Source organism: Physeter macrocephalus, chromosome 6 (assembly GCF_002837175.3).
Source record: "Physeter macrocephalus isolate SW-GA chromosome 6, ASM283717v5, whole genome shotgun sequence".
Lineage (NCBI taxonomy): Eukaryota > Metazoa > Chordata > Mammalia > Artiodactyla > Physeteridae > Physeter > Physeter macrocephalus.
Genome location: NC_041219.1, coordinates 48,294,243 through 48,309,631, shown reverse-complemented (window position 1 = coordinate 48,309,631; position 15,389 = coordinate 48,294,243). Strand labels below are relative to the sequence as shown.

General features: G+C 37.3%; 1 protein-coding gene across 1 annotated transcript in view; it reads left to right on the top strand.

The window, feature by feature from the left end:
• The window catches only part of SMC1B (structural maintenance of chromosomes 1B), a 90,859-nt gene that overhangs the window by 17,415 nt on the left and 58,055 nt on the right, over positions 1 to 15,389 (top strand). The window contains exons 2-7 of the mRNA XM_007128758.2: positions 2,098 to 2,286; positions 5,735 to 5,847; positions 5,933 to 6,136; positions 9,246 to 9,484; positions 11,446 to 11,704; positions 12,660 to 12,800. Of these exons, the coding sequence (XP_007128820.1) occupies positions 2,098 to 2,286; positions 5,735 to 5,847; positions 5,933 to 6,136; positions 9,246 to 9,484; positions 11,446 to 11,704; positions 12,660 to 12,800 (1,145 nt within the window). The remainder of the gene's footprint in view (positions 1 to 2,097; positions 2,287 to 5,734; positions 5,848 to 5,932; positions 6,137 to 9,245; positions 9,485 to 11,445; positions 11,705 to 12,659; positions 12,801 to 15,389) is intronic.

Sequence of the window (15,389 nt, the reverse complement as noted above, 5' to 3'; positions counted from 1 at the left end):
ACGCGGGTTCGTGCCCCGGTCTGGGAAGATCCCGCATGCCGCGGAGCGGCTGGGCCCGTGAGCCATGGCCGCTGAGCCTGTGCGTCCGGAGCCTGTGCTCCGCAATGGGAGAGGCCACAACAGTGAGAGGCCCGCGTACCGCAAAAAAAAAAAAAAAAGGGAACTTACCAGCTGTTGGTAAGAGGGCAAATGAGTGGCAAATATTGAGGTTTTGAGATGGGAGAGTGATACTGTAATTTTTATATGTTTGAATATTTGGTTCATCTTCATCAAGTGATGATAGTCTAAAAGGTAACTCTTCCATAATTATTATTTTCCTGATGGTGGTTTTGAATTATTTATAGCAGAGGTTCCTGCTCTGACCATTACAAAACTTAACTTGGTTCATTAATTCATTCATTTTTGCCAACAGGTGGTTGTTAAGCTAGGCACTTAACAAATGTTTCCTGACCATCATATCTGAAGTTACCTCTCCCAGTTACCCTCTATTTCATCACTCAGTTTGTTTCCTCATGCTACTTATAATATATAATTCTTTTTTGTTTATTGTTTGACTTTCTTAATAGATTATAACATTCGTTAGAGTTGTATCTCTCTTGTTCTTTTACTGTATCCTTATGACCTAGCACACAAAAGAATTAATGTAATGATTGAATTTGGATGAGGAAGTGTTTATTTTAGGCAGCCTTTCTATAAGGATTGACCAAAACCAGTTTCTGTTTAATTCTGTTACTGTCAGACTTAATAGTTCAATTAATGTTTGTTTGGTCCTATATACGTAACCATCTTACAATAGCTCTCAATCTGCAGATTATCAATTAACCCAAAAAAGCCATGTTTCATACCTGTTAGTTAACTGAGACTTAGTTAAATACATTTGCAGCATTTTTAACCACTTCTAGTTCTTTTTAGAAAGATCATGAACTTCTAAAACTAAGCCTATTTCCAGTGATTGGCAGTATTCTCTTGTTTATGTTACTTTCCCTGCTTTTGGCACTAGAAATTTAAATTGCTTGTGGATATGAGGGAACGAATGTGAAAAAGAAAGAAAATTAAGTACAGATGGTAGTAGCTGAAATGACATTGCACCTTGGAAATTGTCTTAAACTATCAGCTCATGGTTGGAGAACAGTTTGCCATTTGAGTTGGGAGTCCCCAAGACTACCCCCAGTTTCAGTGATTCACTAGGAGGACTCCCAGGACTCAGCATATAGTTGTACCCAGGACTGTTATCATAACAGCAAAAGGAAACAAAGCAAACTCAGCAAAGGGAAAAGGCACATGAGGAACTCTGAGGAAACCAGGTGCAAGGTTCCGTGAATCCTCCCCCAGTGGAGTCACACAGGACAGGCTTAATTCCTCCAGCAACGAGTTGTGACAACACATGTGAGATGTTGTTTACCAAAGAACCTCATTAAAGACTCAACCCCCAGGGTTTTTACTGGGAAATGGTCACATAAGCACCTCTGCCTAGCACATACCAAAATTCCAGACTCTTAGAAAAAAAACAAGTATTCAGCATAAATCATATTGTTTATAGAAACAGTTTAGGCGCAGTGAGACTATCTTATCAGAGAGTGGTGGAAACCCTCACAGAATCCAAATCCCAATCCCACCATGCCAGCTAACCTTGTAAGCAGGACTTTCAGCGGATAGCAAGCTTGGACATGCTATATAACTTTTCTGCACTACCAACACATACCAATCATAAATATTCTAGCAACCCTAGTCTAGCCTTTGGGAAAATCCTGGAGGTAGCCATTTTTTAAAAATATGTGACACTTAAAATTTAAAAGTGGGGATAACTGAAATTCAGAGACGTTAAATGATTTGCCATGGTATAATACTTAATAGCGGGAGAGAGCTGGGGCTTAGATCCATGTATAGATCCTTACGTTTAGATAACTTAATACTCTACCATAACTGCATAGAAACCAGTTATCTACATAAAATTGTTCCGTCACATGCATTTTGAATATAGAAAAGACAGTACTATTTAGATATGTGTATTGGCCCTTGGTAGCCTGGTTTCTTTGGCTCTGGGCAAGGTTTTTTATCATTAAGAATAAATAACTTTTTCTCTCTTTCCTTCCCCAGGAAAATCTAATGTAATGGATGCGCTTAGTTTTGTAATGGGAGAAAAAATAGCTAATTTAAGAGTGAAAAATATTCAAGAACTTATTCATGGAGCACATATTGGAAAACCTGTTTCTTCTTCTGCAAGTGTAAAAATTGTATACATGGAAGAAAGTGGAGAAGAGAAAACATTTGCAAGGACTATCCGAGGTATTTTTTTTTTTTATCTTGGGTGGCAAGTAATAGAACTTGTTTGATTCTACACCAGACTTTTCTTTAAGCAGACATATTTATTCAAATTCCCCTACTGTCAAGTAGCATTTTTCTCCCTGGTTATTCGGTTAAAATGAAGGAGGGAGTCTACCTCTAAGACAGTGATGTCATAAAAGTCCTTCCTGAGGTTCTTTGTTTATGTTTATCTGGTTTTCCTAGTGATGAACTAACTAAATGCGTACTTTTGGTTTGTTTAGAAAGTTTTTCCTACCACCAAAAAGCAAATTGTGTGAAATATTTGACTTTGTATTTTGTTATGATTTATTCATGAATCCCTGTATTTCCTGAGTAAACAAGATTGAGAGTTATGTATATATATTTTTCCTATTTATGCTGGGAGTTTACAGAGCCTCTGTAAGTAGATGTTTCTTGGTTTTGTTTTTTGTTGTTTTCAGTCTGCCACTACAACATGGTTCTAATGTCCTAGTATATAAATACTCTTATTAACTTTCCTCAACTTCAATCACCGATAATTTTAGAAATACTTATTATTATGTACATATACCTTAGTGCATAATATAAGTATTTCACCACTTTATCACCTAGATATTTTCATTGGTTAGTTTTCTCACTTTCTTGGAGTTTTTTTTTTTGTTTTTTTTTTTTTTTTTTGCGGTACACGGGCCTCTCACCGCCGCGGACCCTCCCGTTGCGGAGCACAGGCTCCGGACGCGCAGGCTCAGCGGCCATGGCTCACGGGCCGAGCCGCTCCGCGGCATGTGGGATCCTCCCGGACCGGGGCACGAACCCGCGTCCCCTGCATCGGCAGGCGCACTCCCAACCACTGCGCCACCAGGGAAGCCCTATTGGAGTTTTTTATCAAAAGTCTCCATCTCAGTCAGAGTCCCTAGCTTACTCTATTTACTTAATAAACCATCATAAATTAATTTTTTCCCATCTTTATTGAGGTATAATTGACAAATAAAAATTGTATATGTTTAAATTGTATAACTTGATGTTTTAATATACATTGTGAAATAATCGCCACAATCAAGCTAATTAACATATGTATCACCTCACACGGTTACTATTTTGTGTGTGTGTGAACACTTAAGATCTACCCTCCTAGCAAATTTGAACTATACTATACAGTATTGTTAACCATAGTCACATTGCTGTACTTAGATCTCCAGAACTTACTCATTTTGCATAAGTGAACCTTTGTACCCTTTGACCCACATCTCCCCATTTCCCCTTCCCCCAAGCCCCTGGCAACCACCATTCTACTCTCTGCTTCTATGAGTTTCACTGTTTTAGATTCCACATATAGATGAGATCATTCAGTACTTGTCTTTCTGTATGTGGCTTATTTCACTACCATAATGTCCTCCAGGTTCATCCATGATGTCACAAATGGCAGGATTTCCTTCTTTTTTTTTTTTTTTTTGCTCCGGACGCGCAGGCTCAGCGGCCATGGCCCACGGGCCCAGCCGCTGCGCGGCATGCGGGATCCTTCCGGACCGGGGCACGAACCCGTGTCCCGAACCCGTGTCCCCTGCATCGGCAGGTGGACTCTCAACCACTGCGCCACCAGGGAAGCCCTCCTTCTTTTTTAAGGCTGAATAATATTTCTATATTTTCTGTATCCAGCCATCCATTGAAAGACATTTAGGTTGTTTCCATGTCTTAGTTATTGTGAATAATGTTGCAATGAACATAGGAGTGCAGATAACTCTTCAAGGTACAGATTTCATTTTTTTGTATATGTGCTCAGAAGTGGGATTGGTGGCTCATAAGGTAGTTCTACTTTTAATTCTTTTAGGAATCTTCGTACTGTTTTCCATAGTGACTGTACCAATTTATATTCCCACCAACAATATTCAAGGGTTCCCTTTTCTTCACATCCTACCAATACTTGTTTTTTGTCTTTTTGATTCTAATAGGCGTGAGGTGATATCTCATTTTGGTTTTGATTTGCATTTTGCTGGTGATTCCTACTATTGAGCACCCTTTAATATACCTGTTTGCCATCTGTGTGTCAACTTTTGAGAAATATCTATTCAGGTTCTTTGCCCATTTTTTAATTGGGTTATCTCTTTTTTTGCTGTTGAGTTATATGAATTCCTTGTTCATTTTGGATATTAACCCCTGTCAGATATGTGGTTCCAAAATATTTTCTCCCATTCTGTAGGTTACCTTTTGCACTCTCTTGATAGATTCCCTTGCTGTGTAGAAGCTTTTCAGTTTGATACAATTCCACTTGTCTATTTTTGCTTTTGTTGCTTGTGCTTTTGGTCGTATCCAAAAAAATCGTTGCCCAGGGCAATGTCAAGAAGCTTTTTCCCTATGTTTTCTTTCAGTAGTTTCATAGTTTCAGGTATTACATTTAAGTCTTTAATCCATTTTGAGTTAATTTTTGTGTATGGTCTCCATTTTGTATAAGGGTCCAATTTTATTCTTCTGCATGTGGATATCCAGTTTTCCCAACACTATTTATTGAAGAGACTGTCTTTTCCCCATTGTGTGTTCTTGGCACCTTTGTTGAAGATCAGTTAACTATAGATGCTTAGATTTCTTTCTGGACTCTATTCTGTTCCATTGTTCTGTATGTTTTTATGACAGTACCACACTGCTTTGATTACTGTGGCTTTGTAATGTAACTTCAGATCAGGAAGTGTGATGCCTCCAGCTTTGTTCTTCTTCCCAGCTCATCTGTCTTAGTCCATTTGGGCTATTATAATAAGATACCACAGACTTCGTAGCTTATAAACTTTAGAAAGTTATTTCTCACAGTTCTGGGGACTAAAAGTGCAAGTTTAGGGTGCCAGCATGGTTGGATGAAGGCTCTCTTCTGTGCAGACTTTTCATTGTATCCTCACATGTGGATGGGACTAGGGAGCCTTGTAGGATCTTTTTATAAGCACACTAATACCATTCATGAGGGCTTCTCTGTCATGACCTAATCACCTCCCAAAGGCCTCATTCACCTTCTAACACCATCACCTTTGGGGTTACGATTTCATCATATGAATTTAGTGGGGACACAAACATTCAGACCATTACACCATCCTATTTAAAATTGCAATGCCTCTTTTTCCTACACAGAGACTACCACACCCCCTTCCTACCTCTACTTTACTCCTTAGCACTTAACACTTCCTTGCATGATAGTCATTTTACTTACATATCTCATTATTTTCTGTCTCCATTATTAGGATATAAGCTCCATGAGGTCAGACGTCTGTTATGTTCACCACTGTAGAGCACTCCTTGGCATGTAGTAGACACTCAGTATTTGTTGACTGATTAAATGCATTTATTAACATGTATATTATTGCATAGCTGGCTATTTCAGTAAGAAAAAAATTTTATTAAGCTTCCAGTAGTTGTTGATATATGTCTGGTATTTATACTTCCTATAACAGCCCTTATTCTTTTATTTTAGGGGGATGCTCAGAATATTTTTTTGGTGATAGTCCTGTGAGTCGTTCTGTTTATATCACAGAGTTAGAAAAGATAGGCATAATAGTCAAAGCACGGAACTGTCTAGTTTTTCAGGTAAGTAGCTTGTAGTATTTTATTTTATTCATGATTTTGAAAATATTATATTTTATATGTTGGTGTGCTTAACTGTTTTTAAAAGGGAACTGTGGAGTCAATTTCAATGAAAAAACCCAAAGAAAGAACGCAGTTTTTTGAGGAAATCAGCACTTCAGCAGAGCTTATAGGAGAATATGAGGAAAAGAAAAGAAAGTTACAGAAAGCCGAAGAAGATGCACAGTTTAATTTTAATAAGAAAAAAAATGTAGCTGCAGAGCGTAAACATGCAAAGTTAGAGAAGGAAGAGGTAAGGTGTCATGATGTGGCCAATTAAGTGTTGGATACAAAAACTTTGTGTTAGACTTTTAAGTATTGGTGTGGGGTTACTAAAAAGATTCTTTTAATAACATAAGACAAATAAAGCCCAGTATTCATCAAAGATAAACTTTTTGATGTATTTTCCACTGTTTGGGTTTTTTTCTCCCAAATAGGCAGGACAACCTGCACTGCAAAGATGTCTGATTTTCGCAACTAAAATTACACTTGAGGGATTTATATCTTACATTGCAGAGGCTCTCACACTTTTGGATCTTGTCCTCTTATACTTTAAAAATTATTGAGGACCCCAAAGAGTTTCTGTTCATGTGGGTTGTATCTATTTATATATATTGTATTTAAAATTAAAACTGAGACATTTAAAAAATATATTTTAATGATTAGTGTAAAAATAACAATAAACTCATTTCATATTAACATAAGTAACATATTTTTATGAAAAATAACTTGAGTTTTCTAAAACCAAATAATTAGAAGAGTGGTATTGTTTTACCTTTTTATAATCTCCTTAATATCTGGCTTAATAGAAGACAGACGAATTCTCATATCTGCTTCTGTATTAAATCTTATTTGTGCTAAGACCTAGCAGCTTTACCCTCCATTGGCTTTTACAGCATCAGTGCAGATGTCAACACAGTGAAAAAGGCAAATAAAATCTGAGTATTATTATGAAAATAGTATTGACCTCAGGGGCTCTGTGAAAGAGTGAAACTATAAAACTCTAGGAGGCCATGGCCACACTTTGCGAATGCCATTCTGTGGTAGTTCTTTTTTTTTTTTTTTTTTTCCTAAATTAATTAATCAATTTTTTGGCTGCGTTGGGTCTTCGTTGCTGCCCGCAGGCTTTCTCTAGTTGTGGAGAGCAGGGGCTACTCTGCGTTGCAGTGCGCAGGCTTCTCTTGCTGCGGGGCAAGGGCTCTAGGTGCGCGGACTTCAATAGTTGTGGCTCGTGGGCTTAGTTGCTCTGCGGCATGTGGGGGCTTCCTGGACCAGGGCTCAAACCCGTGTCCCCTGCATTAGCAGGCGGATTCCCAACCACTGCGCCACCAGGGAAGTCCCTCTGTGGTAGTTCTTGGTGCCCTTCACAATGTCTAATGTAGTGCCTTGTATATTGTTGATAACTGTTTGCCTTTAGAGTAATCTTTTCAAATACAAATCAGATTCTGTCTTTGTCTTGCATAAAACCTCTTCCAGAGCAGTGCTTCCCACTGCACTGAGAATCTAGTCTCCCTTTCCAGCCTGCTGATCTGCCCCTCGTTCACCTCTGAAGCTTTAACTTCCTCTACTCTCCTACCACACTGACCTTTACTATTTATTGGAAACACCATGCTCCCTTCTATCCTGGAGCTTTTGCTATTTCCTCTCCCTAGATAGTTGTACGCCTGATTTTTACATGGCTGGTACTCTCATTCAAGTTTTCATAAAAAAGCCATGTACTCAGGCAGGCATTTGCTGTCCACGCCCCCAGTCTAAATTAGCATCCATTCCCTGGTACTATTGCATTACTCTATTTTGTTTCTTTTGTAGCTTTTTTTTTTTAAAGATTTATTATTTATTTATTTATTTATTTTGGCTGTGCCGGATCTTAGTTGCGGCATGCAGGATCTGTTTTTTTTTTTAGTTGTGTACGTGGACTTCTTAGTTGCAGCATGCATGTGGAATCTAGTTCCCCGACCAGGGATCGAACCTGGGCCCCCCGCATTGGGAGCATGGAGTCTTACCCACTGGATCACCAGGGAAGTCCCTATTTTGTAGCATATTTTACTGTATGAAATTATCTTGTGTATTATTTGTTTGCTTATTGAATCTTTGACTCCTCTTCTTCCCTCCCTGCCCCGTTAAAATAACTAGATTATAAACTTACAAGAGCAGAGACTGTTTCGATCTTGTTTTCTACTATATTTCCAGTACATAGAAGAGGGCTTGGCACACAATAGGCAATTAATAAATATTTGAAGAAATAAATGAAAAGTGGATGTGTTCCTTATTAGTGATGTTTCTCTGTTTTCTTCACATTTTTATATGTATGTGTATGTCCTTGGTTTTGTCATTAGAAAGGGGTGGTGTTAAGTGAAAGTCAAACTACAGTATGCATAATATACTCAAACAGCTTACAGCAGTGTAGAATTGCAGACCTTTAAAAATTATAAGGACAGTTAGAGTAGTCCACCTTCCCAGTTATTCTTTACAGCATCCTGGCAGATGGCCGTTTACCCAGTACTTGGAATATTTCATTGATTAAGAGCTTTCCTCTTAAGGCAGCACTTTCCTTTATTTCCTTATTAATAGCACAGATTCTAAAGAAATTCTTCCATCTCACATATAATTTAGAACTTTAAAATAGTCCTATTAGTTCTGTTCCTGGAAAAAATTACATCCTATAGAAGGAATTTTACCTGGAATCATTGAATTTAAAGTCTCTAGGGACCTTAAAAGTCATATAACTTCCTTCAGTTTACAAATGAGGAAGCTGATGTCAGACATGCTTGCCAAACTCTGAGGTCAAGACAAAAATGGGACAGGACTCGGTTAGTGGGTGGCCCTTCATGGTTCTTACCACCATACCACTGAGTGCATGAATATAAAATCCTTTACTGGTTTTCCCTGGTGGCGCAGCGGTTAAGAATCTGCCTGCCAGTGCAGGGGACACGGGATCGTGTCCTGGTCCGGGAAGATCCCACATGCCACGGAGCAACTAAGCCCATGCGCCGCAACTTCTGAGCCTGCGCTCTAGAGCCTGTGAGCCTCAGCTACTGAAGCCCGCGTGCCTAGAGCCTGTGCTTCACAACAAGAGAAGCCACCGAGATGAGAAGCCCGTGCACCACAACAAAGACCCAACTCAGCCAAAAATAAATAAAGAAATTTTAGAAAATAAATAAATAAAATCCTTTACTGGTTTATTGTAGAAGCATATGTCGAAGCCTTCTCCAAATAATGGTACTTTTGGCAAGAATAACATTTGTTAATGATGTAAATAAAAATTCATTAGACATCATTTGTTGGCACTCTAGTTGAGTTTCTGAAAGGTCAATGTAAAATATACTCCGTTTTAACTGTTGTTGAATTGTACTGTTTTATAGGCAGAACGTTACCAGAGTCTCCTTGAAGAACTGAAAATAAACAAGATACAACTGCAGCTTTTCCAACTGTATCACAATGAGAAAAAAATTTCTTTTCTAAACAGTGAGTTAGAGCGTGTGAATAAGGATTTGAGTGTCACAAAAGAGTCTCTTTCTCGTCATGAAAACGTAGTTAAAGCCAAGAAAAAGGAACATGGAATGTTAAGCAGACAACTGCAACAAACAGAAAAAGAATTAAAGTGAGTTTTCAAAATAGTTATTAACAGTTGGATTTTATGTAGATTGATAGAAAAAATAAAAATATAAGTGACACTTTGAAAGTTGATCTTTTAAATAAACTTTTTTACTTTGGAATACTTTTAGATATACAGAAAAATTCTAAAAATAGTACAGAGAGTTCCCATATTCCCCACACTCAATTTCTCTCACTTATAACATCTTATATTTTTAGTATGATACACTTGTCAGAATTAATTAACCAATATTTATACATTATTATTAACTGAAGTCCATACTTTATTCAGTTTTTTTAGGTTTTACCTAATGTTCTTTTTCTGATCCAGTATACCATATTATATTTAGTCATCATGTCTTCGTAGGCTCCTCTTGGTTGTGACAGTTTCAGACTTTCCTTGTTTTTGATGTCCTTGACAGTTTTAAGAAGCTTTGGTCAGGTTTTTTGTAGAATGTATCTCAATTAGGATTTGTCTGTTAGTTTTCTCATAATTAGACAGCATTTATGGGTTTGGGGGAAGAAGACCACAGAGGTAAAATGCCATTATCATCACATTATAATTATATCAGGGATGTCAAATATCATATATGAGGAATTCCCTGGTGGTCCAGTGGTTACGACTCTGTGCTCTCACTGCTGAGGGCCCCGTTGGATCCCTGGTCGGGGAACTAAAATCCCACAAGCTGCATGATGTGGACAATAAATAAATAAATAAAATAAAGTGGCTATACCAAAATTTTAAAAATATATGTCATATATGTTATATGATATATTATCTATCTAAGATATCATAGTATCAGCATGACATCATTATTATTATTTTTTGTTTGTTTTGGCTGCACCACGCGGCATATAGGATCTTAGTTCCCCGATCAGGGATCAAACGCATGCCCCTGCATTGGGAGTGCAGAGTCTTAACCACTGGACCACCAGGGAAGTCCCATATTGTTATTGATGTTGACCTTTTCTTGCTTATCTGTAACCTCCTATTCCAACAGTAAGAAATCTGGGTTCCACAGTCTCCCATCCATTTGCTTAATTGTTCAATTCCAGTAATCATGTATGGCAATATCAGAATTATTAACCCATATCCTTGTGGGAAGCAACTTTATCAACTAGAATATAAGGCTTATGTACAATCCCTTTTGCTTTTAGTTTTACGGACTCCACTCATTTCCAGAGTCACTTAGGTTAGCACGTTTCCCCCCACCCTCTTCAATAAGGTTGTTTCATACATTTGTAATACAGTTAGATTCTTTTGTCACATTCTACATTCTGTCTAGGATCCCTCAGCCTCCTAAGTGATTTTTTTTTAAACTTGATACATTAAGATTCACTCCTGGTGCTGTAAATTCCTGTAAGTTTTGACAAATGCATGATGTCATATGTCCACCATTACAGTATCATACAGAGTGGTTTATCACTCAAAAAATTCCCCTGGGACTTCCCTGGTGGCGCAGTGGTTAAGAATCGCCTGCCAACGCAGGGGACACAGGTTCGAGCCCTGATCCAGGAAGATCCCACATGCCGCGGAGCAACTAAGCCTGTGAGCCACAACTACTGAGCCTGCGCTCTAGAACCCGCGAGCCACAACTGCTGGAGCCCGCGTGTCTAGAGCCTGTGCTATACAGCAAAGAGAAGCCACCGCAGTTAGAAGCCCGCACACTGCAACAAAGAGTAGCCTCTGCTCGCCGCAGCTAGAGAAAGCCCGTGCACAGCAACGAAGACCCAACACAGCCAAAAAATAAGTAAATAACTAAATAAATGTATTTAAAAAGAAAAAATTCCCCTATGCTTCACCTATTTGGTTCTCCCCCGCCATCTGGTAACCACTGATCTGCTTATAGTCTGAAAGTCAATTTTTATCATTTCTTTTTAAATGTATAATTTGATCAAAAGAATTTCTTTCCTTTATATACTATAAAATTAAATTTCCTTTAAAGCAAACTTTATTTTTCTTTTTAGATCTCTTGAAGCACTTCTAAATCAGAAGAGGCCTCAATATATTAAAGCTAAAGAAAACACTTCTCACCACCTCAAGAAGTTAGATGTGGCTAAGAAATCAATAAAGGACAATGAAAAACAATGTTCTAAACAGGAAGATGACATAAAGGCCTTAGAGACAGAGCTGGTTGATTTAGATGGTGCATGGAGAAGTTTTGAAAAGCAGATTGAGGAAGAAATTTTACGTAAAGGGCGAGACATTGAACTAGAAGCCAGTCAGGTGAAAAAGTTGACATATGGGAAATCATTTGTTTCTATTGTTTCAGCTTCTCCTTTTAATTAGAAAAAAATTAAAGGGTGACCTCTGTTTCTGATATTTTAGGAGATTTTCCTCAGAATTTAAATTATGAGGATTTAAATTTTTCAGCCTATATGTGGAATCTAAATTTAATCTTTACAGTAGGCTATTTTTCCTTCATAAAATTAGATGACATTATAACATTTATGAGTTAATTAAAGTCATAGAAAATACTTCAACAAGGTTACATGGTATCATTTTGTAATTAAAGTTAGGTAACTAAATTATATTCTTATGTTTTTAAGGTAATCATTTTTTTCCTCATTGAATGTTATGAAAACTTAAAAGTCAGATAATATATGGCTTTGAAGAAACATGATCACTTAATCGACAGAAGGGAAATTGATTCCTTAAGATTATTTAAAATGTTAAGTGATTAATTAATATCCATTTAGTACATAAGATTTAATTATAAGTCAATAGTAGATATCCAAAAATTTATAATTGAGTTTTCAAACATTCCCTCAACTAAATTTGTCATTTATCTCTTTCATTAATTTTATAATAACCTTATATCACAATATATATACTAAAATAATTGTGACTGTATAAATAGAAAAATACAGTTTTCTCTGAACTCCTTTTTTAAGAATTTTAATGAGTTTTAATGCTCTTTCTCTTTTAAGAATTTCTTACAGAGACCTTATAGAGTTGGTTTTGAATACCTTATTGATCTAGCTAAACGGTTTTAAATAAGAAGATAATTATAAGAAATAATAAGAAAATAATAATTAGCCATTTTCTCTGGCTAATTATGGTCTAATTTATATAAAACATAATTTTGATAAGTTTATCTGCTAGTGAAGGATAGCATATAAAGAATTTCCTCTCATGCTTCTTTAAGTGAGTTAGCAATGTTTAAATGCTCTTTATACAGCTGGATCAATACAAAGAACTTAAGGAACAAGTAAGAAAGAAAGTGGGTATAATGACCCAACAATTGAAAAAGCTGCAGTGGGAGCAAAAGGCTGATGAAGAAAGACTGGCACTTGAAAAGAGGAGGCATGGGGAAGCTCAGGTACCTTGGTTTGGGCAGTAATGATTTAGAATTATTTTTCATGAAATTTTCTTCCCTTTTTTATATTGGTTTTTCAGTATATAAATGGATTTACATCAGACATAAGGAATTAATTAAATTTTCTGGATTACCTGTTAGGCTGCTTAGTATTGTATCATTTAGGTGCTCTTTCATGGTCTAAGATATAAACAGACAGTGTCTTCATTCATATAGTCAGTAAGCATTTTATGTGCACCTGTATAATGATAGATGTGGGCAGATGATATTGTCTGTTCTTACATGTAGGTTAGTCCAGTGAGGTTAGGAGGAGGGTTGATAAAGGAAAAAAACAAGTATCATAATGTAGGTGAAAAGTCATTTGGAAACATTAAGGACATAGCCCAAGGGAGCTTAATAGTCTACATGAGAGGTAACCATCAAGACAGCATTACAGTGTTCTGCCTTAGAGTAAGGCAGACCTGGCTTCTATCCAGTCTTGTCCTGTCACTGACCTGTGCTGGTATAAATAAATCATTTCACTTCTCTGAACTTTGATTTCTTAATTTGAACAATGAGGATAGGTATGTCATTTTTTATGGCTGAGTAACATTCCATTGTATATATAATATACCACATCTTCTTTATCCATTCATCTATTGATGGACACTTAGGTTGCTTCCATATCTTGGCTATTGTAAAAAATACTGCAGTGAACATGGGAGTGCATATATCTTTTTAAATTATTGTGTTTGTTTTCTTTGCATAAGTATTCAGGGGTGGTATTGCTGGATCATATGGTAATTCAATTTTTAATTTTGTGAGAAATCTCCATACAGTTTTCCATGGTGGCTGCACCAATTTACATTCCCACCAGCAGTAGAAGAGTTCACTTTTCTCCACATCCTCGCCAGCGCTTGTTATTTGTCTTCTTTGTAATAGCCATTCTGACAGGGGTGAGGTGATATCTCATTGTAGTTTTGACTTGCATTTCCTGCCGATTAGTGATGTTGAGCATCTTTTCATGTGCCTGCTGGCTGTCTATATGTCTTCCTTGGAAAAATGTCTATTCAGGTACCCTGCCCATTTTAAAATTAGGTCTTTCATTTTTTATAAATGTATTTTATTTATTTTTGGCTGCATTGGGTCTTTGCTGCGTGCAGGCTTTCTCTAGCTGCAGTGAGCGGAGGCTACTCTTCATTGTGGTGCACGGGCTTCTCGTTGCAGTGGCTTCTCGTTGCAGAGCACGGGCTCTAGGGGTGTGGGCTTCAGTAGTTGTGGCATGTGGGCTCAGCAGTTGTGGCTCTTGGGCTCTAGAGTGCAGGCTCAGTAGTTGTGGCACATGGGCTTAGTTGCTCCACAGCACGTGGGATCTTCCCAGACCAGGGAGCGAACCTGTGTCCCCTGCGTTGGCAGGCAGATTCTTAACCACTGTGCCACCAGGGAAATCCAGGTCTTTTTTTTTATGTGGAGTTGTATGAGTTCTTTCTATGTTTTGGATGTTAACCCCTTATCATATATATTGTTTGCAAACATCTTCTCCCATTCAAAGCTGCTACCTCAGTTTAGGTCACTATAAACTTCCCTCTTAGAACTGCTTTTGCTGCATTCCATGGATTTTGGATCATTGTATTTTCATTTGTCTTGGTGTTTTTGTTAATTTCTTCTTTGATTTCTTCATCAATCCATTGGTTGTTTAGTAGTAATTGTTTAGTCTCCACATATTTGTGTTTTTGGCAGTTTTTTCCTTGTAGTTGATTTCTAGCCTCTGTTGTGGTCAGAAAAGATTCTTGATATGATTTTAGTTTTCTTAAATGTATTGCGACTTGCTTTGTTGCCTAGCGTGCAATCTATCCTGGGGACTGTTCTAAGTGCACTTGAAAAGAATGTTTATTTTGCTGTTTGGGGATGAAATGTCATATATTTATGTATTAATTTCATCTGATCTAATGTGCTGTTTAAGGCCAGTGTTTCCTTATTGATTTTCTGTCTGGACGAATTGTCCATTGATGTAACTGGAGTGTTGAAGTCTCCTCCTTTTTTTGTGTATCTGTCAATTTGTCCCTTATGTCTCTGTTAATATTTGCTTTATGTATGTAGGTGCTCCTACGTTGGGTGCATATATACTTAAAATTGTTATATTTTCTTGTTGGTTTGATCCCTTTATCATTATATAATAGTGCCCATCTTTGTTTTAAAGACTGTTTTTTCTGATATAAGTATTGCCACCTCAGCTTTCTTTTTGCTTCCATTTGCATGGAGTACCTTATTCCATCCCCTCACTTTCAGTCTGTATATGTCTCTAGATCTGAAGTGAGTCTACTGTAGGCAGCATATACATTTTTTAAAAATTCATTCAGTAACTCCATGTCTTTTGATTGGAGCATTTAGTCCATTTACATTTAAAGTAATTATTTATAGGTATGTACTCATTGCCATTTTGTTCATTGTTTTGGGGTAGCTTTGTAATTATTTTTTATTCTTTTCATCTTTTGTCCTCTTCCCTTGTGATTTCATGACTATTTTTAGTGTTATATTTGGATTCCTTTCCTCTTTTTTTTTTTTTTTTTGTGGTACGCGGGCCTCTCACTGCTGTGGCCTCTCCCGCTGCGG